Source organism: Onychostoma macrolepis, chromosome 20, assembly GCF_012432095.1.
Source record: "Onychostoma macrolepis isolate SWU-2019 chromosome 20, ASM1243209v1, whole genome shotgun sequence".
NCBI lineage: Eukaryota > Metazoa > Chordata > Actinopteri > Cypriniformes > Cyprinidae > Onychostoma > Onychostoma macrolepis.
Genome location: NC_081174.1, coordinates 2647369 through 2672950, shown reverse-complemented (window position 1 = coordinate 2672950; position 25582 = coordinate 2647369). Strand labels below are relative to the sequence as shown.

At 40.7% G+C, this 25582-nt stretch overlaps 1 protein-coding gene across 1 annotated transcript; it reads right to left on the bottom strand.

The window, feature by feature from the left end:
• Nucleotides 1-340: 340 nt before the first annotated feature.
• On the bottom strand, nt 341-19241 carry tmem200a (transmembrane protein 200A). Its single transcript, XM_058756157.1, has 2 exons — nt 18663-19241; nt 341-2589 (listed from the first exon to the last, which is right to left on the bottom strand). Exon 2 carries the CDS (start codon nt 2569-2571, stop codon nt 1081-1083), a length of 1491 nt encoding a protein of 496 aa, XP_058612140.1. The 5' UTR covers nt 2572-2589; nt 18663-19241; the 3' UTR covers nt 341-1080.
• Between the last annotated feature and the right edge of the window lie 6341 nt (nt 19242-25582).

The window sequence follows — 25582 nt, the reverse complement described above, 5'->3', positions numbered from 1 at the left end:
AATTATTTGACTAATTTTTCTGGTAATTCATTTCTGAGATTTATAATGTAACTACAAACTGTTGTCTGTAAAAGAGCTGTGTGAAAATTCCACAGAAGAAAGCATACGGACTGTGAAGATTGTGATAATGAGTAAATGATGACAGAATTGTATATATATATATATATATATATATATATATATATATTTTTTTTTTTTTTTTTTTTTTTTGGTGCGCTATCCCATTAACATGAGTCTGTTATAATCAACCTAGTTACTGGTACAGGAAATTATGATTATGATTAAATAGTGTTCAACAAACATAAGAATTAACACAAAATAGGACAGCATTATCTGGAAAGATTGTGTTTATTCTGAGAAACAGATAAATTATACATAGATAAGTTCTCTTCAAAAATATCAGTGTGTGCTTGTTTTAAACAATAAATTATTTAATGTAAAATAACTAGCAGTGCTGGTACAACACACATACTGTACTCAAACTGACAATAGATCCTGTCTGAATGTCAACAAAAACACTACAAACACATTTGAACAAGTTTCACTAACCTGTAATTTACCAAATTGTTCGCTGTACCCATACCTCTATTTATCATTACGGCTCACTTTTGTATTTCAAATTCATGGTGAAATATCTGCTGTTTCCCTTTATTTTGATGGTCCCTTTAACACATTCTGTTGGCTATAAGTAACATTGTGCCTACATACTGTATCTACTAACTCTCAGAGTAGACTGGTAGGTTAGGGTAAGAATAAGCTGACACGTAATTGCAAAGTTACTTATAGTCAGTAGAATGTCTGTTGTGAGACCGTCACAATAAAGAGTTATCAGACATTAAGCAGACGATCTACTAATACTCTAATAAGAGTTGACATATAGGTGCAATGTTACTTATTGTCAATAAAATGTTCAAAAGGGACCATCAAATTAAAGTGTTACCCATTCTGCAGCATAAAAAAGCAGCATAACGGAGCTTTCAAGGGCCTTAATTTTAAAAAACAGCAAGGACTGTCTTCTGTATTGCAGGCGGGTCGTGAACGCCAAAAGCCACTGGGTTGATATTTGACACTAGCTCAGTTTTAAAATCTAGTCTCTGAGGTGCCTCTCTTCAGACTGCTGCTCATAAACTCATCATGCTCGAAGCTCAAGTTATTGTGAGATCTGGAGATCATAAGAAGTTTCTCCTTTTTAGTGTAGTCCTTCTTCATGGCCACCGGGGGCACTATTAGCCTGTCCATAGGGTCCTCTTTGTCCTCCAGTTTGGTGTATCCTTTACTATTACTGCGGTCCAATCTGGGCCAGCTCGGGTGTTTCCTCTGTTCAGGCTGGACGGTCAGCATTGTGGGCCCTCGCTCTAAATCCAGAGATTTGGAATGGGCTGACAACATGTGGAGGGAGTTATTGGAGCCGAAGTCTTTCCGCGCCGCCCCCGGTGACAGGAATCTACCGCTGGTGGATCCAGGAGACAGTGAGGAATGGGACGAAGCGGAGCTCGGGGATTCAGTGGCTGAGTTGCTCCGGAGCAGGAGGCCACCCGGAGGCTTGAAAGCTTTGGCAACATCGGGAACAGGGACCGTTAACGATTCCATTGACGGAGGTCTGGAGTGGACCCTGTTCGGCTCTAAGTCCTCCGTGATGCTATCGATGTCAGGCTCGTCGATGACGCAGTTATTGAGTTTGATGACGGGCAACGTGAAGGCGCTGATGGAAGAGGAAACGATCGAGCGTGTTTGGCATTTCTTAAGCGCACCACGTTTGTCCTCCCACCGACGAATACCCTCATCCTGGAACCCAAAGATACATTCAGAGCGGTTTTTGTAGGTAGGCGACAACAGGCCTAATCCGCCTCTGGCCTCGCTCATTAGACCCTCGTCATCCTCAGCCGAGCTGGTCCTGTGGGAGAATCGTACGTCCCCATCGATACGTCCCCACATTAGCGTGTTTGCTGCGAGCCGTGAGGCAAACTGACTGTCCAGACCGAAGGAACGGATCTCTGTGTCAGCGTAGGGACCCATGTAGGCCCCGTTTGTACACTTCTGCTCCTTAATCCGCAGGCTGTGAATGTCTATGACTGTTGAGTACATGTCCCTCATGTGGATGATCTTTGTCTCACGATCCCTGTTCTCGTGTAAGATGGCATTAGCACAGATGAAGATAAAAATCCCAATTCCCATTGTGAAAGGACCCAACATTTTCATCTTCTCTGAATGCAGGTGCTGCTCCAAGAATTGCGCGATGGAGCCCACTTGGTCTCGGCCAACCTGTGTATCGTTCACGGGCAACTTGCTTTCTGGTGCCTTCTGGTGGTCCTTATGAGGCCAGTATCCTAGAACAGCCATTGCGATGCCTGCCAGGAGGATCAGCACTCCCAAAACCAGGAAGAATCCAGAGGCCGAATACAGTCTGATCTTCCCTCTCACCACCACCACATCAGCTCTGGGTTTACGCTTTGTGCATTTCTTCTCAGGTGCAGCGGTGGGGCTCTGGTTTGGCAGATGATACTGAGAGCGGGTGGAGTCTTGTCTTTTCAATGCTGCGAGCCCCGTGATCACCCCACCTGTTGCAATCATTGCTACGGCAATACAAGCCTGCAAATAAAGGAATAAACAAGTGTTAAAGTAAGCTGGAGGCTTCAGGCTTGATTCAAGCATCTCATCTTTGAACTCTAAGTCAAACTCTGGGTGTTGGGGAAATTTGTTCACTGATTACTGGTCTAAAGGTTTTTAAATGTTTTCAGATGACAGCATTATGTTGTTACCCTTGTCTTGGTTTGTACACAGAGCAAGCAAAACAAAGGCATGATAGTTGCATAATTGTGACCCTGGACCACAAATCCAGTCACAAGTGTCAATTTTTCGAAATTGAGATTTATGCATCATCGGACAGCTGAATAAATAAGCTTACCACTTATGTATGGTTTGTTAGGATAGGACAATATTTGGCAGAGATACAACTATTTGAAAATCTGGAATCTGAGGGTGCAAAAAAAAAAAAATCAAAATATTGAGAAAATCGCCTTAAAAATTGTCCAAATGAAGTTCTTAGCAATGCATATTACTAATCAAAAATTAAGTTTTGATACATTTACGGTAGGAACTGTACAAAATATCTTCATGATCTTTACTTAATATCCAAATGATTTTTGGCATAAAAGAAAAATTTATAATTTTGACCCATACAGTGAATTGTTGGCTATTGCTACAAATATACCCGTGCTACTTATGACTGCTTTTGTGCTCCGGAGTTACAGTTATGAAGTACATGAGAGAAAAAAAATAAAATTAATCAATATTGAAATGCAAGACAACTTATAACATGATGGAGATTTGTTAAAGAATATCTCACCATGTCTTGATCCCTCTACCACTGTAAATGCTAGTTTGAAATGAATGATGAAATTATCCTCCAAAAGTTTAATTCTATAAATAAAACACTGAAACATTAGCCAAAAATGAATGCACATGTACAAGGCAAAGTCTGGCAATGTGATTTTGGCAGCCAAGGGAAGTCAAGTATGTGGACACAACAAAAGAAACACAAAATCAATTATCTTTTCAAATCTAAAATATATTAACTATCCGTTTTTCTAAAATGGATAATCTCAATCTTAGAGCTATGTCTGTCATTAGCAAAGAGCAAGTAAACAAAAAAAGTGTAATTTCACAAATACAGCCTAAATTATTGGTTCAGAGAGAGCCATATTTATTTATAAAGATTGGTATACTGTATGTTAATTAACAGTTTTCAGATAGAAATCCCCCCGAGGCTCACTGCTCTTCTCTCTGCAGGGTCACTAGATCCTACACATACAATGTGCAATCCTACACCATTTTTTTACGCTGTCTATTTATTGATGTGCAAGTAAACCCTTAAACCACATATTTATGTTGGAGATACAGCCTTGTGGGCAGCTCACTGAAATATCATGCAGCAACAACGCTTTAGCTGACCTGAGTTTGAGTCCTGGCTTGAGGTCCTGTTCCTGTCCTTCTGCTTCCTGATTCTCCTCAAACAGTAATTTTAAACAACAGTAAAAATTCCCAAAAGATAACTTTAAAATGCATTTTTTATTGTGAGCTCACTTTTGGAAGTTTTGTTAAGCATTTTTAAGCACAACATATTATAGCATACTCTTGACTCAACTGACCATCGCATCAGTTGAATTCTGTATAATTAATGTGTAAGCTGATACATTTCTTTGCAACCATAAGATTCTAGCCCACTCCTGAAAAATGTCATATTTTGTCTCACTACCGTCCACAACTTTCACAATGTCGCTCTCCCACCTGCAAAAGTCCATAAGTAGAAGTCTACAAGGATTATTCAACATGCAAAACTACCAAATTTTGCTCTAAGTTTAATCGCAACATATAATCATTGCAGTTAATAGTGTTCACCGTCTGTTTGATTACATGTCATTAACTAACTGCATGAATTTTACTGTACATTTATGCCATTTGGACATCAACTTGACACAGTCACCACTGATAAACTACTACTAAATGTAATGTAGAAACTTTAAAATAGAAACTTAAATTTTCTGTAAAGCTGCTTTGCAACGATTTGTATTGTGAAAACCGCTATACAAATAAACTTGAACTGAACTAAATTGAATATTCATTCACGCTCCCAAAAGATTCTGTCCTGCTCCAGTGTCATATGCTATTTTTTCCTATTGCCATCAGTAAAAATGTAAATTAAGAGAAAAAAAAAACACATTACACGCATAAAACTTTTTTTTTTTTTCAACAAGTAAATAAAAAACGATGACCTATAATAGTTAGATCAGCAGCTACAATATGAGAAAATAAATACAGATTTCTAAAAAACCAGCAGGCAGCAGGAATGTCTGTCACTGTAGCAAACAACCAAAAACCTTGACAAACATCAGATTTACTGTTGTTTGGTTTCAAAGCATTATCACCTGTATCTCAAGGTGATCTGCTTTCATGCACAGACATTTTGCTTGAATGGCACTACTAGCCACCTGCATTTGTATAGTTTTTTCTTTTATCAGGTTATGCTGTTAAATAATTTACATTCAAGCTGAAGAAGTAATTATATATATTTGGCTGCATGTCTCTGTCTTTCAGATTTCATGGGATGAAACAGCGAAAACAGTTTACAGGTGTAAGAGATTAGCTTTCGTCTAGTGGTCTTTTTTGGTCGATCAATCAGTCAAAGCAAGTGATGACTACAACATGATGGCTAAATGTTGACACACAGGAACTATTTAGATTCCAGGTGAACCCAGCAAGCACACCCACACATTCAGAGATAAGGAAGAAGTATTGGTGTTTTTCTCTTTTGATGTTGACTCTTTGGGTAAACTCATCAAATATCAGTGGCAGGGGGCAGAGAGCGAGATTAATGGGAGAGGAATGTTGATAAAAGCAAGAAGAGTCTTTCTACCTCTTCTAATAAATGAACAGATTAATTCATAAATACATCAAATGATCAGTCCACTATAAAATCATTAGGGAGGAGACAAGAGAAAGACTGAAGAAAGGAAGAAAGATTTTATCTATTAAGCAAACATCCATCTATATTAGTTTCATGTCTAATTAAATTTTAATCTAATCACTAAACAGGTGGTGCTTAAGACCCTGTTATTAGCTGGCCTTAGTGTGGTGTTGTATTTATAATCCAAGAGAATGAAGCATGTTATGTCAACGATTACTGTTGATGTACGTACGACACAAGGCAAGTAGTGCAATCCACCACACATACACAAACTTACTTTTCTACTAAAGGAAACCAAGCCATGAATCCGCAAAATGTTAAAAGAGTTGGAAGCTTCAGGATAGAAGAGGTGGAGATTATATAAACAAACATGAGAACAAAAGCACACATTATGAGATCATAGCCAGCAGTCATCTGGAAACGCCACTTTGCTCTAAAGAATGCTTTAACTCTCTGTGAGCCGTTACTAATTGCCTGTGTGTTTATCAGCAGCTTCCAACATCTAATCTTCAAACATGTGTTCCACAGACTGCAAAAAGCTCGTTATCTCTTTACGGATATTTTATTTTAGACATGGGTTTTCAGAGCTACAAAAGGAACTGTGTTACAAGAAAGCACTTTGAGGAGCATTTCACGAGGTGCTAATAAAAGGCAATGTTGACTTGTAACTCAATTTTTGTAGGGCTTGTCACACCTAGCAACTGTTTTTGCAGAAATTCTGCTCTTGTCTTCCAGAGGTCTGTCTCACACACACTGGAAGAGGGATGACAGACTAAACAATTCTCACATTTCTCTCATTCCATGCCCCAGATTTACTGAATTAGAATGTTATATTACGTTTAGAAAATCAGGCTTCCTCTAATATTCAGTTTTTCCAAGACAGTGGGTAGAGTGGTTCTACAAAGAAAAAAAGGTTGTTGAGAAGGTGAGATAAAATACAAAATATCTTTGGTTGGCCTTTCTTGCAGGTGTCCCATTACAGGACATCTGCAATGCTGCGGGATGGTCTACGCCCCTGACCTTTGTCAGGTTTTATGGCCTTGACATGCGGGCCACTCCAGGCTCTTCCGTCCTCTCGCCCTAGATGTGCTCCGCAGGGATACACACTGGGCAGGGACTTGGAACCTTGCGGCGTGAGCATCTCGTTCCCCTAGCATTTTTGGAAGAAGCTCGAGTTCTTGAAGAGGAACGTCTCTAGGTTACGTATGTAACCCTAGTTCCTCGAGGGAACTCTAGCTGCGTCCGAAAATGCTAGGGGAACGCCCAGCGTGACCGGCTCTGAATACAAGTGTAATCTGTCCAATGGATGGGTGAGATGTCACGGGCGAGGTGACGTAATGACCAGCTGGTATAAAAGCACGTGCGGTGAAACCGGCGTCAGCTTCAGGAATGAAGCAAGTGCCGGCAGGGATGCCGGAAGTGTGGCCTCGAGATGCAGCGTCTCGTTCCCTTGAGGAACTAGGGTTACATACGTAACCTAGAGACGTTCCTCTTCAAGAACTCGAGCTTCTTCCAAAAATGCTAGGGGAACGAGATGCCCACGCCGCCAGGCTTCCAAGTCCCTGCCCAGTGTGTATCCCTGCGGAGCACATCTAGGGCGAGAGGACGGAAGAGCCTGGAGTGGCCCGCATGTCAAGGCCATAAAGACCATCCCGCAGCATTGCAGATGTCCTGTAATGGGACACCTGCAAGAAAGGCCTTGGAGGCCGACACACTTTGTGTAGAGTGAGCTCTGACTCCCATTGACGAGCGAAGCATGGGAACAAGAGGGAACAAGACGCTGCGTCGAGAAACGCTTTGGGAACGCCTCTGCGTGACAGCGTTCTGAAGCACGTGTAAAATCAGTCCAATAGAGAGCGAGACATCACTAGCAGGGTGACGTGAGCAACTAGGAAGCATAAAAGCACATCCGGCAGAGCACAAGTTAGCTGTGATGAAGTAGAGCCTGCAGGGATGCAGGGAGTATGGCAAGGAGACGCAGCGTCTCGTTCCCTCGGGGAACCATGGTTACAAACGTAACCTAGGGACGTTCCCCTTCAGGAACTCGAGCTGCGTCGAAAAAAGGTTTGGGAATGAGAATACCCACTGCGCCATACTATCAAGTCCCTGCCTGTGTGTGTATCTCACGAGCACATCACGACGAGAGGACTTGGGACCCTGGGGTAGATGCCGGGTCCAGGTTAAAGAAGCGGACAAATGTGTGCAGAGAGGACCAGCCCACCGCAGCACAAATATCCTGCAGGGCCACGCCCAAACTGAAGGGCTTGGAGGCCGCCATACTTCTGGTTGAGTGCGCTCTGACCACCATAGGTGACGGGATGCCAGAGAACTCGTAGGCTAGTGAGATGGCTTCGACCACCCTCCTGCTCGAAGTCTGCTTGGTCGCCGGAGATCCTTTCTTGGGCGGACCAAAGCAAACAAACATCTGATCTGCCTTACGCCACAGGGCAGCTCTGTGTGCATAAGTGTCCAGTGCACGTACTGGACAGAGCAGATTAAGCCTTTCTTGGCCTGCTTCCTGGAATGGAGGACAGAATGCCTGTAGTACAATAGGCCCTGGTGTAGAAGTGGGCACTTTAGGGACATACCCGGGCCTCGGGTAAAGGAATGCCTTAACCATGCCCGGGGCAAACTCCAGGCACGACACAGAAAGAGCCTGAAGATCCCCGACCCTTTTCAGAGAGGAAATAGCGAGAAGAAAGACCTCTATGGGTTCAAAGGGGGCATTACACAAGCCCTCCAGAACCACAGCCAGGTCCCATGAGGGCACCTTAGTGCGCTGTACTGGCCTCAGCCTCAAGGTGCCACGGAGGAAACGAGTGACGAGTGGGTGCCTTCCCAAAGGTTGACCACCCAGAAGGGCGTGGTAAGCAGCTAAGGCCGCCACGTATACCTTCAGAGTGGAGGGAGATAACCCTGCGGAGAATCGCTCCTGCAGAAACTCCAGAAATGTACCAACTGGGCAGTTGACTGGGTCCTGCAGTCGCTGTCCGCACCAGGAAGTGAAAAGCTTCCACTTCAAGGCATACTGTTTCCTTGTGGCAGGAGATCCGGATTGTAGTATGGTCTCAACAACCTCAGCTGAGAGACCAGATGCTAGGAGCTGTGCCCCCTCAGGGGCCATGCCCACAGCTTCCATAACTCCGGGCGGGGGTGAAGGATGGTGCCCCCGGCCTGAGAGAGGAGGTTCCTCCTGATTAGAATCTCCAGTGGAGAGCAGTCGAGGAGGGATACCAGGTCCTAGAACCATACTCGGGCGGGCCAGAACGGGACTACTAACAGCAGAGGGACCCCGTCCCAGCGTACTCTCTCCAAAACTCCCGGGAGCAGAGCGATCGGGGGAAAAGCATACAGACGAAGCCTCAGGCTCATGCGTGGGCATCACGAAGCGGACAGTGTGTCGTTTCCTGGGACGCAAACAGATGCCCCTGTCTCGACAGGATGTCTGCTTCCTGACTGAGGTACCCAGGGATGTAGACTGCTCTGAGTGAGAGGAGCTTTCCCTGAGCCCACAGGAAGATCCGGCACGACAGCCTGTAAAGGGAGCGTGAACGCAGACCCCCCTGTCGGTTGATGTAGGAGACCACCGATGTGTTGTCTGTGCGGACAAGCACATGATGTCCCCACAGGTCTGGAAGGAAGTGTTTCAGAGCTTGAAACATGGCCAACATCTCCAGGCAGTTTATGTGCCATGTGAGATGATGGCTTTCCATCATCTTGGCCACTTATGACCGTGAGGGAGGCATCTGTCGTTAGCATTACGCGATGACAAGGAGTCCCCAAAATCGGGCCTTGAGCCAGGAACCAATGTTTCCTCCCCATGTCAAAGGCACGTAAGCATCGCCGTGTGACCTTGATCATGCATAGCAGATTTCCCTCGGGGAAAACCCCTTGGTCCTGAGCCACCACTACAAGGGTCTCATGTACAGCAGGCCAAAAGGTATCACATTGGAAGCAGCCGCCAACAGAGCCAACAGTCTCTGAAATTGTTTGACAGTCTGTGTTTGTGAGACTGGCCTTCTCTTACTCTCTTGACTGCTGTGAGAATCGCTTCGATACGAGCAGGAGACAACTGTGCCTGCATCATGGTCTAATTCCACACCACACCCAGATAAGTGGTTCTCTGTAGTGACGAAAGCACACTTTTCTTGGCGTCCCAGCTCTTTCATATGGGCGAGGACGACATCTCGATGCCGAGCTGCCATCTGCTCCGATTGAGCTAATATCAACCAATCGTCAATGTAGTTGAGTATGCGGATGCCCTGGAGTCACAGCGGAGACAGAGCATCATCTACACATTTGGTGAAAGTGCGGGGTGAGAGTGACAGGCCAAAGGGAAGAACCCGATATTGGTATGCTTCACCCCTGAAAGCAAACCTCAGGAATTTCCAGTGTTGAGGAAGGATGGGTACATGGAAGTACGCGTCCTTGAGATCTATCGTAACAAACCAGTCCTCGGACCTGATTTGAGATACTATTTGTTTGATTGTGAGCATCTTGAACCGAAGGCGTTTGATCGTACGGTTCAAAAGACGCAGATCTAGGATCAGACGCAACCCACCATCCTTCTTCAGAATGATGAAGTAGTGGCTGTAGAACCCGGACTCTCTGTCGCGAGGAGGGACCACCTCGATGGCCTCCTTCCTCAAGAGAGTGTTTACTTCTTGTTCCATTACCAGAGCCTGCTCGGGGCCCACTAGTGTGGGAATCACCCCGCTGTAACGAGGTGGACGAGAACCGAACTGGATTCTGTAGCCTCTTTCTACAGTTTGCAGGATTTTGAGACATTTGGCAGAAAGAAGCTTCCACGCTGTCACAAAGTCTACTAATGGAAACAGCCTTTCGAGACTGGCCTCTGGTGTCACTAGAGCAGCTAGTTCGGTGCCCTGAAGCGGATGACCGGCAAGGAACGACCGACCTGACTGCTCTAACGTCCTCACTTGAGGAGATGACCTCTCCCATGCCGTATCATCACCGGTCGGCAGCTGGGAAATTTGCTCGTCGGAGCTCACTGAGTGCTGAAGCACCGAGGGTGGCAGTAAAGCCCCGCGAGGGCACTGAGGAGGATCGGGCACCGTATACTGAGGTGTGATCCTTACCTCCCCAGGTGGGGCTGCCCTCGGGGTCCTGACGATGGTGGTGGCTTTTGAGACTGGCGATATGAGGAGCCTGAGGGCCTGGACCTGGGAATGTCGAGGGAGGAATCGTTGGAACGCCGCCACTTGCTTCCTCACCTCCTGAAACCTCTCGACGACAGTATCAACTGCACCACCGAAGAGGCCAGAGGGCGAGAGCGGGGCGTCCAGGAGGAAGAATCTGTCCTTATCTTGCATGTCAGACAGATTCAACCACAGATGCTGCTCCGTGGCCACCATTGCTGCCATTGAACGGCCGATGGCTCTGGCCGTTTCTTTGGTGGCCCGACGCAGTTCAGTTACTACGTCGGATTCCTCCTTCCCCTTATCATCCAGGTCCTTGAGCAGGTCAGCCTGGTATGCTTGTAACACCACCATGGTGTGCAAACATGCGCCAGCCTGACCTGCCGCCGTATAAGCTTTCCCAACCAGACCCGATGTAAGCTTAACTGGCCTGGTGGGAAGCTTCTGGGCCTTCAGGGAAGATCCTGAAGATGGGGAGAGATAACTAGCAAGCATCTGCTCCACCACTGGCATCGCCCCATATCCCGTCTCATTCAGCCCCATGATGTTAAAATAATTCGATACTGTGGGGCTGTAGATACGGGACGAATAAGATTTCTCCCACGATCTCGAGATCTCATCGTGGAGATCGGGGAAAAACAGAAGGCCCCGTCGTGAAGGCTGTGATCTAGCTTTCAGGAAACGCTTGTCTAATTTGCTCTTAAAATGAGCATCCAGCTTCTCGGCTGGCCAATCGCTGTTCAACTTGGCTACAGCACGAGTCACAACCTCCACAAGCTCCTCATATGCAAGGGACTGTGGTGACGAGTCCACAGTCTCCTCTGTCTCAACATTCATGACATCCACCTCCTCAGAGGAAGATAGTGAAGTGTTTGGCTCTCTCTCTGGGGGGAAGAAACTGTGACACGGGCTCCCGATCCCTGAGAGGGAGCTGCGGATCTAGCGGGTGAGGACCGAGATAAGGATCCCTCTGCTAAATCCACTTGCGATCCCCATGACAACAGTCTACGCTGCCAGCGGGATCGTGAGCCTGACAGCTCTCGTCAGAAACGGCCAGGCGGGAGCGGAGCACACGCAGCGAGAGCAACTCGCAGTCATGACAATCAGCTCCCTCGAGAGCTGATCGTGCATGCTCCACTCCCAAACAAACAACACACAGATTGTGTGTATCCCCCGCTGCCAGATATCGTGAGCAGGGAAGAACACAATGTCTGAAATGCCGTTCGCTCGCCACTTTAGACTTTGACATGCTTGGTGGACTGACAGACAGTAAATATGACTGACACATACACAGAGCGCTACTGAAGAGCAGAAGCTAACTTGCGCTCTGCCGGATGCGCTTTTATGCTTCCTAGTTCCTCACGTCACCCCGCTTGTGACGTCTCGCTCTCTATCGGACTGATTTTACACATGCTTCAGAATGCGGTCACGCAGAGGCGTTCCCAAAGCGTTTCTTGATGCTCGAGTTCCTGAAGGGGAACTTTAGATTATTTCCCATATTTTTAAACCAACCCTCTACAAGAGGTACAGCGAATAAATATAATTCAAACAACACTGTGTTGCTGCAAACAACAAACCTGGCTGTTGTTAACAAAAGTGCATTTCATTTCAAATGCACAATGATAATGTGAAAAATCATGTTCATTTTAACAATTATTTGTTTTAGACAAATAAACTTTTGCCTTAAATATTTTAATATTGGTCAATATTGTGTCATATTTTCAGTTAATTGTTGTAGTTGGTTTTACTCTAATTTCTTCATTTTTGTTAATAAAAATAACAATTTAGTTGACATGAAGATGCAAAATGAAACCTTATTCAAGCATTTTACATATTCATTTAAACATGTTACCATCATCATCTAACAAAAACATGTGAAAACTGTTCTTTCCATACGTCTGTCAGATCCATCTCATTTGTAAAGGATGCGTTGGGTTAAGTTAATTAACCCCCTAACAAAGCCCGATACGATACAAGTGATCATTTTTCAGCTTCAGCTTAAGTGTGTCAATCTATCATTGGATTATTTAAAACAAATGAACAATTCTTTTTAGATTATTCTTATTCAGAACATTGTTAGGTAACACTTTATAATAAGGTTCATTAGTTAACATTAGTCAACAAAATTAGTAAACATGAACTAAGAATGAACAATACTTATACAGTATTTATTAATCTTAGTTAATGTTAATTTCAGCATTTACTAATGCATTATTAAAATCACAAGTTGTGTTTGTTAACATTAGTTAATGCACTGTGAACTAACTTGAACAAACAATGAACAACTGTATTTCCATTAACTAACATTACCAAAGATTAATAAATAGTGTATTAAATGCATCGTTCGTTGTTTGTTCATGTTACTACATTAACTAATGTTAACAAAATGACACCTTATTGTAAAGTGTTAACCATTGTTAGTACACTTAACATCTTGTGGTGTTACTTTTTTCTCATAAAATTTTCATCAACCATATGTTTTAATCAAATAGTTTAATGTGCATGGAATAACAACAAGCTGGAATAACAACAATGTTTATGCAAGGGGGTCCACATTTGTACAATGAGTTCAAAAGAGTATAAGATCTCTGTATGGTCCTCTGCTGGTCAGGTGAAATATTAAAAGGCAGTCATAGCTGTGCATGTGTCAAACACAACTGTACAAATTCATGGTCAAAATCAATACTTTAAAACTTCAACCCTGCATTTATTAACTCCACACTAGCTGAGTTTCCATCCAAAGTTGCAAATTTAACTTATGTGCAAAATTGGATTGTCGCATGAAACATTTGCGAATAAGCACTGTCTCTATCCGAGTCAAAGAGATCGTCACCTGGCACTAAATATCACTAAGTTGGAGAACCCACTGAACATAATAATTTTCATATATAATAAATTACTTGCGTCTCAGAGCGAGCAGACAGAACTAGAGGTTGACCGATTAATCGGCACCGCAACTATCGGTTATAGGCAAAAATCCATGTCGATAGTTTTCCGGTTTACAACCGTTGCTGGAGTGGCTGAGAAGGGTCCGTTGGCATTATACAGTACGAGAGCGGCCTCTAGAGGCGGAAATCACTGACAGCACGTGTTGTTTATTTTGACACGTGACACTGCGTGCTGCACAGAGCGGGAAACTCCAGACTTGGGGACACTTAATTTCTAGCGATTATCGCCGATTTGATTGCACAGATACTATTTAAATTAAACTGCGCTAGACAATGACATCTCAGAATTCAATAATGAAATGCCTTTAACTGAAAATTGAGTGTTTAATCTTATCATTATACATTACTGACACTCTATCTTCCAATTTGATACTGTTAAGTGCTTTGACACAATCTGTATTGTTAAAAGCGCTATATAAATAAAGTGACTTGACTTGCATTTAAATACAGCCAACAGAAAATCCTGCCGCGGAACAGAGCGCCATTCACATAGTTTTCTATTAAATTACATTATATTTGTCCCAAATCATTGTGAATGTACATAATGACTTCACCCTAGGCTATAAATGATGTATTGTGCATTTTTCAGCAAAAAGTTTGTCTTTCTGTGGCTCTAATAAAGTCTGTATGCTTCATATAGAGAGCTGTAATAGATCGCGCATTCTCTTTCCGCTCTGTTTTTTTAAACATCGAACGTCAAACTCATTTATGCCACATTGTTCATTCTTGAAGCAAACTTATGTCCGTTTGGTGATTTAAATAAATAGTTTTAGACCGTCACTTGATTTGAATGCGTCTGGTGTGTGTGTGTGTGATACCTCTGAGTTCTCCTAGACGCAGCGCTGCGCTTTTGCAGCTTTTTTTTTTTTCTATTAGATAATTATCAAGTGTAGAAGCAAATAAAGTGTGTGAGTACACATACAATATTCATATGTATGTAATTTTAATGCTATGGCCTTGTGTAGATATTTAAAGATGGCCATCTTTAAGCATGACTGTTGAAATTAAATGGTAACACTTAACAATAAGAGTCCATTCATAGCATTAATGAAAACTGTAGAAGTATTGTTCCTTGTTAGAGTGTTCATTTCAACATTCACTATACTGTTACTGCTTTTTTTTAATAGTATCCATTTAGAAAACTATCGGTTGATTAATCGGTATCGGCCAGTGCGGTCCAACCTAGCTATCGGTATCGGTAAAATCCACTATCGGTCGACCTCTAGACAGAACACAATAAATGCGGTCATTGATTTCGGAGGTGGATGTCTGCTGTTTGGGAACACAGTTGTGTAATAGAGTTCTGGCAACTATACAGAAATACTTTGATGACAAACTTTGCTCGGGTATTTAAGAATGACCACAGCAATATCTCAGATGCTGTGCAACGAAATCGGTCTTCTGGTTACTCAGGTTTTGCGGTCCCATAGCACAAAGTCACATGACTTTTTTGATGTGCATGGAAGAATTTATTTTGCAAATGTGTTTCCATCTCCCATTATTCGCATTTTTTCATCAAAATTTGGCGTTTCCATCTCTTGTTTCTGATGAAATACTTCAAAATGTGCACAAAAACAGGGTGATGTAAACATAGTTTCTGTTAGTAGCGTGAAAATGTTATGTTATTGTGATTTTTTTATAAACACACTGAAAAAAATGCTATTACATTTTTTTAAGGTAAGTGGTTGCAATCAATTTATTTTTGCTACATTTAAATAAATTTAGTTGAAAGTTAGTCAACTAAATTTGTTTATTTAAATGTAGCTAAAATAAATTGATTGCAACCACTTACCTTCAATTCAATGAATCATTTTTTTTTTCAGTGCAGAAAGCAAGATCGTTCTCTTTATAATCGAGTCTATCAGTGATTTGATTTGTGGAGTTTTACCAAAACTCCCTTTATAATCAATGACTCAGTTTACACTGCTCAGTGAGTCTCATTGTGTTTTACTCATTGTGTTTTCACTGAGTTAGTTATGATGAAAGTATTTGAGAGTGCAGAAATCAAGTGGCATTAAGGAGATCATTGCATTATGTGTTCAGCAGACATGTCTGTGTTCGGCTACAGTGCAGCACTGCAAAATAATTAATATTTTTCACGATTAGTTCATATAGTAAAAACTGTTTTTGAGAGAGTTCCACATGTAACACTCATTTCATATGCAAAGATATTAGCCAATCATAGCAGTGAGTGTTTACATTGAAGTTTCACAGTGTACACACACCTTCCAAAGAAGCCTTCAAAGCAGAGGCTAAAATCAGGGTAGAAAATTACCATTTACAGTATATCTAAACTATGACTGATTTTGATATATATAAAAAAAATACTCAGATTATACTGCATCTCAGGAAACATAAAAAAAGAAAAGAAAAAAAGACCTCTTTAAAAAGTACAGGCAGGTTTGTTAAACTCTTCAGGACAGTGTGTCTCCATGAGCGGGGGTTCAAGATTCCTGCTTTGAAAGGCTAGAACACTCAACTCTGTGCAAAACATAAAACCAGGCAGAAACACGAACCATTCCTTGGGCCTGTTAACACTCAGCACTGAGAGATGAACCCTAATGTTTTTATGACGGAGAATCAGATGAAAAATTGGCTAGTGGCATAATTATCCAATATCAAAATGCTGGTTTAAGCCATATTTTTCTGCACTGGTGTGTTTCACATTTAAACTCAGCATGAAACAATGTTCACAAGGTTTGAAGATGTGGCTTGTAATAAAGTGTTTTGGGTGGCTCAGTTCACAGTAAACACTTTACAGGTGCTCTGAGTTTGGATTGCTTTTAAAGTGCACCAACTTTATTTCATTTCAAACATTTTTGTGGACAGAAAAATATAGCATTTAACCAGTTTTGTAAAGAGAAGCAGTTTTCTGCCAAAATTCCGTAAAAGCTTGCAGGTTTATTGTCGAGCTACGGCCCAACAAAGAGATGACATTAAGACCATACACAGTTACTCCACAGCAAAACAACATTTCACTTAAAGCGGGAGTCCATAAGTTTTGACTCTTTGTCGCCATCTCTGTTTGAAAACATGGAATTGCAGCTGTGTGCAGAATTATCTTCCCTGCATGGGGTGTATTCTGGCATGGCATCAGCGCGGATGAATCTAATGTTTTGAGGTGAATGTGTAGCAGTCAGTCACCGCACCGGTGTGTATGTTTACTGTACTTCGCAATCACAGATTCTAGCCTACGTCTTGGAATATATGACCCAAATAAGAATTTTCACCGTATATTGCCATTTGAACAAGTAAGTAACAAGTCTGCCATGTTTGTTCTGACCAATTTAGGAAAAAAACATTACAATAAATCGCGCTACCAATGGTGATTAAATCTAACGATCGATTAGCTCATATCACATCAAACCGTGCAAATTATTATTATTGTTATACGTTATTCTCAAATTATTAATGTTAACAACATTAGCATTGCGTGACAATGAGTATAGTGTGTGTTAGCGTGTAGATTTCAGTTTCTGTACTAATCTCTAATTGTCATTCCATTCAAATTTCACATTAAGAAATTCTTTTAACCCAAAAAGCTCCCTTTGAACTGGTTTTCTTTAAAATAAAAATCATCTATAATCCCAGGCTATCTGTAATCAGATGCACAATTAAAACTGGAATATAATTTAATTTCAGTCGCATGTGTTTCAAAAACACATAATCCTTTCTAGATTACAATCCGCCATCAAAATGATAAATTTAATTATTCCAGCTGCTGTGAGAAAAGGCTATAAATGATCACCTGCAGGATCCTCAGATGCGATAGCATACTAGCCGGGAAAACTTCTGTTTACAGATGTGACGTAATGACACAGTGCCATACTCGAATTTCCAGTGAAAACCTACCCGTACCACTCAAATTAGAAAACATTATTATAAGTTAACCGTTGTGAATCGGGCTAAAGTAAGGCGATAGTTTTGAACACTGGCTGGTTATGTACTTACTCAAATACTGATTTCGGATCATTTTTAACCAAAAAAGGTTGCGGACTGCAGCTTTAATATAATGATCGCCAGTGAGCTGTTGTTTTGGCCTTGTTGCAGTACTGTTAACATTTGAGTGGTTCCTTAAGCTTTCTCAGGCCGTTTTTTAGGAAAGCAGATCTCGCCACAGTGGTGAGAAACTTCATGATGGCCCTGAGCTTTCTGTAGCTGTCTCCAACAGCAATTCTTACACAGGCTGCACTGCCTGCTATCATCAGTAACGCTGTCTAAAGGATCACAACAGCTAAACAGAATCTTACAGGAAGCCTCAAACCGTGGATGAAGAAAGTAAACAGGAATCATTTTCATTTCAAGCTTAAAAACTGTTTAAAAAATAGAGAAAACAGTTACTTATTTAGCAAAGAATCCTCCATCTAAGAGACTTTCTTTGTTAAACCCTGGAATAGATATATTTAGGACTTCCCCAAAACACCCAAAGATCTTTTCAGTTTGTCATTGTTTTATTACAGAAACATGCTATATAATATGTACGCTAACTTTATATATGTATTTGCATACGTATAAGTGTACATATTTCTTTTTCATTTAGTTATGAGTTAGAATTCACATATAAATTGAGACTGTCTTAAGGGTGACTAGATTCTTGTATGAATATATATGACTACCCACGATCATCTGTTGTTCATAAGCACAGATCTGTGTGTGTGTGTGTGTGTGTGTGGGAGGCAGAAGTAATAAAGTCCTCTGTGGCCCAATCTCATCGATCATATGCTCTCCATTATTGGTGTTGTTCTCATCTGCTCGGCTGTCGGATGGAGAGATGCTGACCTTTAACAAACCTGCTCAACATTTCCGTTATCGCATCATTCAGATAAACAGAACCACTTCAATGTAAGTAGATACAAATGCTTGTGAGAAAATGACAGAAGTGAAGAAATACATTTGAAATATGTGCGTAATGACGAAAACGGGTTTGCTGTAATCTAAAAACAAAACCATCCCTCACCATTTCACTAAATATATATATATATATATATATATATATATATATGTATATGTATATATATATTATTTTACTGGTTTACGATTCAGTGAATAATAAAGCTTAACATTAGTGTTTTATTGATCGATAATACACACCTGTGTGCTGAGATCCTCCTCTGGATGCTATGTGTCCATTACGCACAAGCAGATCTCACGCGCACCATCATATTTCCGCTTCACAGAGCAGGACACTTTGGCCAATGCTTAGCTTTGAAAGCTGATTTTCTGTAGTTTGATAATCCGGTCGATGAGACTCTCTTTGTGTGGATGTCTGGAGAGAAAACTTCCATCTGAGCGCGCTCATCCTCTCCATCTCAGCCAGCAGCTGGATACGCGCTCCAGACAAACTTCACGATTTACGAGCAATAAATGTGGTCTGGACGAGAATATCTCGAAAACGGAACAAGTTAGTCTTTCTTTCTTCCCTTTCTTTCCTGTCAGTGCCCCGGTCGAGCGTTTTTCTAGTCTATAAATCCACAATAAACAGCACAAGACGAGCGTGATTTCCGTCATTTCACTCTGTTGCTTGAATAATCCTATCAAACAGACGAGTTCGCGTCGACAAAAAGTAAAAGTCACTCATATTTGGTTGTATAATTTTAGTAAATAAGAAATAGCAGTGTTGTTTGTGAAGTATCTCCTCTCGAGACCGAGGCGCGAATCATTTGTAACGCGCAGAGCGCGAGCGCTGGATTTGTACTCCCACGTGACGCCACTCCAGATGACGCACACTGACAGCTCGCGCGCGCGAGAGAGAGAGAGTGTGCGAATTTTAATAATTAATTTGCGTGGGATTGAAAAAAAAAAAGAATAAATAAACTCTTGCAAACACACTATACGTATGTTACTGGAAAACAACGCTGACGTGATCATTTCCTGGACGTAAATATTTCTGTAGGCTAACAACCACAGCTACTGTCATAAAAATCTTTTATTACAGAAGATAAACTTTGTTACAGTGCCAAAAGCTGGCAACCCTGTTACTTTCTATATTAGATAGAAATATGAATTGACTGGCTGGAGTGAAATTTGGATGACATGGGCTGGAACAAGGACACACCTCTATTTGGATCCAACAATATTTAATTTAATCTCAATATTGTAAATTACCTCTACACTTAACGTTGCAGGCCTACTAATGTTGTATATGCACTTTTTAAAAACTATGCCTGTAACTTTTCCTACCATCTGGTGACTTAGACTGCAGAATCCTTGACATTTCTTATTCATTACACATCGTTACTTACTTCTCTTATTTCTGAAAGGGATAGTTCACCCAAAAATGAAAATTAACCCATAATTTACTCACCCTCAAGCCATCCTCGAGCCAAGCTTATGCTGCATCCTATTGTGAACATGCTTACGACAGTTATAAACAGAAATGACTGTTTATAAAGGGTATTTTATATATGGGTATTTTTCTCACAAAAATGCATCGATTTGCTACAGGAGGCCTTTATTCACCCCCCGGAGCCGTGTGAGGCACTTTTTTTATTAAGGATGCATGTGCTTATTTGGATTTATTTTGATTATTGAAAAATAGCAGCCATTCACTGCCATTATAAAGCTTGAAAGAGCCAGGACGTTTTTAAATATAACTCAGATTGGATTCGTCTGAAAGGCATATACACTAGGATGGCTTGAGGGTGTCATTTTTTCATTTTTGGGGTGAACTAACCCTTTAAACTGTTTATAATAAAATTGGGTTTGAATAAAAATGGGATTTTTTTTTTTAAACGTAGTCCTCGCTTTATATTAAGTTTTAGGAAATGCATTAAATTTGACTATTTTACACACAGTGTGTTCACAGGGCTTCCTTTGGCAGGTTTTCTTCTGCGCACGGCGGTTAAAGAGTTAATGCACTAAAATGCTTTATCTAAAAGACTACAGATGTCGGCATCTCTCTGGTTTCCTGTGTTTATGCTATGCATAGCTGAGTTCACAAGGCTTTTTCTCTCTCACACACATGAATATATAATCTCTCTCCTCTCTCTTTCTGTCTCTCACTCTTTAACAAGGGCTTTTATGACAACGTGCTATTTTTATTCTTTTAAATTGTGCACCCTTTTCTTGTGATCAGATATTTTGTAATTCATGAACAGTTTTTAAGGATTTGTTATTTGGATGATTTCCTCTCTTGTCTGTTAAGTTGCGACATATCGAACGCTGAAGTGAGAACACTCTCTCAGCAGCCATTTATGAGTACTTTTCATTTATAGCACAACTTTAAGCTGAGCTTTTGAAAGTAAGTGAAGGAGCGTTTTGACCCAGAAACAATGACATCAGACTAAACAAATGAATTGGGACAAAACAGTCCAGAGAACTGACAGCAAGCAAAGTGCAAACCACACGTCAGAGGTCTGCCCACGAGGCCGTCGGCTCCGACCCTTAACTGTTTTAATTTCAATTATGAATTAGTGTAATTGTGCCACTCACTTCTGGAGCTGCTCACCCCCACACACACAGCTCTCAGAGGCCCTTGTTTATCTGACTGACACTGTGGTTAACAGGGATGCAGTGAGCTTTTAGGAAATAAAGCATTGTTATATGGCAAGAGGGAGGCATGTCTAATAAAACTACTGGTTGGAGCAGATCTGGCAGTTTAATCCTGTTAAAATGACATGTTTTGTCCTCTCTTCTAACATCAGTACATGTATGCATCTCAGAAGAAAAACTGCATATCTGGGATGAGTTTTCTTTGGTTTTCAACACAGGGACTATGTCTCTACTCTCAAACAAGACTGAGGAACAATAAACAGGAGTTTTGTTTTAAATGAGTAATTTTGGTATTCATGAAAGCATAGCTGGATGCTGAAGAAGATCGCATAGCCTGCGTAGTCTGTCTGATGAATATTTTATTCAAGCGGAGCATAGGCAGCTGGGAGCTTGTGTAGTGTGCTACAACATATTCCTGCTGTATTAATGTGTTTTCAGTGTTGTCATCACAACAGATGTTTCAGGTGAGTATATCACACACACACACACACACTCTCACAGTCCACTGGGCTGTTCACAACAAGGACGATAACTATGAAGTTTTAATTGTCATTCTAATTCTATGTGGAGAAGTTCGCACCGCAGAAATAACGATAACGACACAGAGGAACGATCGTAAGCTGATGAATCATAAAATCACTGAATGTCAATCAGACTCCACTCGACGTTAATGAGCTTCATAAAGTGTTTTTAAGGGGTTACATGATTAGATTCTCAAACACTAAGCCTTAGACTCATAGTCAGAGAACAGCCAGCTTAAAAACATTATTATTAAAAGAATAGTTCATCTAAAATGAAATTTCTGTCATCATTTATAAACCTTAAAGATTTTCTGATCATGTGGTATTTTCTTTCATGGAACACAACAGAAGCACAAATGTCTGAGCTGCTCTTTCCGTTCAACAAAAGTAGATGGTGATGCACCATAAAAAGTCTTCTAATACAATAGCTTTTGATAGAAGAACTATAATTTGTTGTTCACTGATAATCTTCCTGTCTTTTATGACTCTCAAATTTCACTCACACATACTCACATATTTACACTTACATATTTACATCCACTCAAATATCAAAAGCCGAGCATTTTTATTCTAGAATTTTGAATTTAAATAACATAATTTACTGCATATATGAAAATGCTTAATGTACAAAGCATTACATCTTGATAGGTGTGGATTTAAAAAAAAAAAAAACTTTAAAAGAACTAAACTCAAACTCAGGAACCAAAATGTGAAGTGAACAAGAACCCGGTTCTGCTTTTGCTAGTCAGTGCTTAAGTACATTACTTCAACAAGAACGCACTTTATTGTCAAATGCCAAACCAACGCATGCCGTCTGACACATCGGGCTGGTAAATAAAGCAAAATTACCCGCCCCTGTGAAAAATTACCCATATTTGGCTGGTGACGGTGATAATTTTCCCACCAAGCTCACAACTAAACATGACGTGCCAAATTTCAATATGCAAACTCGGATGTGAGAATAACATTTGAGAGCTATAGTGGAGAATTAAATTTTTAGTGAGTAGCAACATTTTACGCAAGAGTGATACTTTTGATATTTATTTATGATACTTCTATTGTGTTTTAATTTTAATCCATTTTGGAGCTTGGTGGTATAAATCATCCACTTTTGTTGCGTGGAAAAGAGCAGCTTATACATTCTGCCTAACATCTCCATGGAAAGAAATAAAGTCCATTGATAAAATAGAAGTAATGAAGATTATTTAAATTTCTTTTGTGAATTGCTCCAGAAAAATTCTTTGTAAAAGCGTTAAGACCAGATGACACGCTGATAGATTTAATTGTTGGGAAAATGTGCTCTAAGCCTTCGAGCTTATAGAGTGCTCATCATGAGCACCTTACAACAACATCTTCATTTCCTACACAAGCGTATAATTCAGCCAGCATCACAGAGGAGGAGGATAGAGACGTGAGCCTTAAGAGCAGTGGAGGATGAATCTAACACTGCAGACAGCGTAGGTGTGATCACTATAGTCAAAGAGAGTCTAAAAATAGGGATGTTCTTCAATTAATGAGTGCTTTTCTGCACATGCTGGGGAAAAAAATGAAGAATCCCACCATTGCATTGACACAGGATTTTGGTGTTTGCTCTCTCATTTCATTATTCATGAAAAGACGATCATCTTAAGAGACATTTGGGGAAAGCCTGATGCTGTCATGAATCCCAGATATGTGTTCACTGTGGAGGAATGCATGCATGCTTCTTACATTAGTTCATCACAGAAAACCACATGTGCCACATACATACCGTCATTCAGTTTTTAACTCATTTCGAGTATGATTATGTAAGGTGAAAGCATTATAAAGTGTTGACAGTGCTGAAGACTGCTCCAACAGTTTTCTGTTACATAATGTGTGACCACAATTCAGACCACAGATGGATTACCCTTCACACATGAGGAGCCATCTATCACCCCAGCATGTACACAAGCAGTGTCTTATGTTACGTGCCAACACAGGGTAGTTTAGAGGTGACAAACACATATAAAATCTTTAAAAAGGTGTTTGTGGGAGCGTATTGGTGAATAGCCACTGCATAAACAACCAGAAGACTAGTTCACACTGCCTCCACAAACACCAACAGAGTTAACACACACCCATCCTTAACCATTGGAAGACAGTGTTTGTTACATGTTTTTAGGTAATGTGAAGCAGCATTAATACCTAAGACTGTTTCTTAATTAAACAACAACAACAACAACAACAACAGATGTATTGTTTAGCAAAATATGTAATAAGGGTTTTCTCATTGTATGAGCCATATATACATTTTTTATTTCTTTAATGTGGTTTTAGTATCATCAAAGTGTTACACTTTATTTTAAGGTGTCCTTGTTACAGTGTAATTATATATTTAAGTACTGAGTGATATTAATTACCAAGTACTTACTATATGGTTAGAGTTAGGATTAAGGTTTGGTTTAGGGTTACTTGCATGCAATTATGCATAATTTATTGTTATTATAATAGTAAGTACATGTAACGTGTAACAAGGACACCTTAAAATAAAGTGTTACCATTTTTTGTTTAGTTTCATGTTTTCTACAGGTAATGAGGATTTTTTTTTTTTGGTATAAATCTGTACTTCCAGTCCAGAAGGGGGTGCTGATATCAGAGAAACACAAGGTGTACAAGCAGTGTGCTATGATAGACTAAATCTATCATTCTTTTCCTTATTTCTTAATATTTGCTTATTAGGAAATACAAATTGGTTACACTTTTCAATAGTTCACTTTAGACATTCTGCTATCTATAATTAACTTTGCAGCTACTTGTCAACTATCACTTATTAGAGTAATAGTAGACTGTTAGGTTGGTTTAAGGTTAGTGGAATAAGTTGACACATAGTTGCAGTTGTATTTATAGTCATTAGAAAGTGTGTTGGTGGACTATCAAAATAAAGTGTTAGTAGATATTAAGCAGACAGTCTACTCATACTCTAACGACTGCTAGTTGACATGTAGCTGCAAAGTTATTTATAGTTAGTAGAATGTCTAACGTGGACTATTGAAATAAAGCGTTTTGCATTTACATCTTATTCTTGTGAGTCAAGACATCAGCATCAGTGTAAAATTACCAAAGACTGGCAACCAAAGGGAGTTTTACCAGTGAACTCATGTTGCTGTTTCCACGAGCATCACAACCACAAGCAATAAAAACAACCACAAAGTAATGAAAGCAATAATCACAAGTTTTAGGCAGGGGCTCAGGTTTTGGCTGGTTTGTCTTGCAGCACCTGCTGGTGACAAATCTTCTTTCTAATGCATTCCTCTCACTCTCTTGCTCTTTTCTTTGCTGGCTGAGAAATTTGGGCTGCAGTGTGAACGAATGAAACCGGTCTCAGGCAGCGTGTCAGTTCTCATCACAGCACATGTGCATCTGTGTCTCATGTTAAGACATCGGGACATCTCTCCTCAAAACATCTTTTGCTCCAGCAGAACACCAGCCATGGATTTACCATCTGTTTCCAATCTGAAAAGGCAAATCATATTTTCCACATGCATTAAAAAAAGAGTTGGAGACATTGCTCTTTTGACAACTGCAGTCATTTACAAATGTTAACAGAAAAAAAAAAAAAGATTAACATGAAACTCTTAAACTATTAGTAAGTTTAACAAAAAAATATAACCTGTTAATTGGTTAACCACAAGGTACCTTACCATATTTGTTGAAAGATTATTGTAATGAATCTTCTTTACACCAGAATGTGTGCAACTGCAAGGTTTATTTGCAGGTCGGTGGAGGTTACACAATGTAAACCAATGAAAGAAACAGCAAATAACAGCAACAAACAACCAGATAGCCCATGAGCTGTGAGCATACATTCAGTGTTACCTGAATGAAACTGAGCAGATATACAGGTATAATATATCCTCCTGATTCACAACAAGTGCTAGATTTCACAGGGACTTTGCCTCAAGTTAGAAAGTTTATTTAAATGATGGTAATTGCTGTTATGCAGAAGCTGAAGGAGGTAGTGATGTGGGAGTTGCAATT

Excerpts from the sequence above, each read along its gene's own strand:
- tmem200a (XM_058756157.1), bottom strand. The coding sequence starts at position 2,571 with ATGATTGCAACAGGTGGGGTGATCACGGGGCTCGCAGCATTGAAAAGA.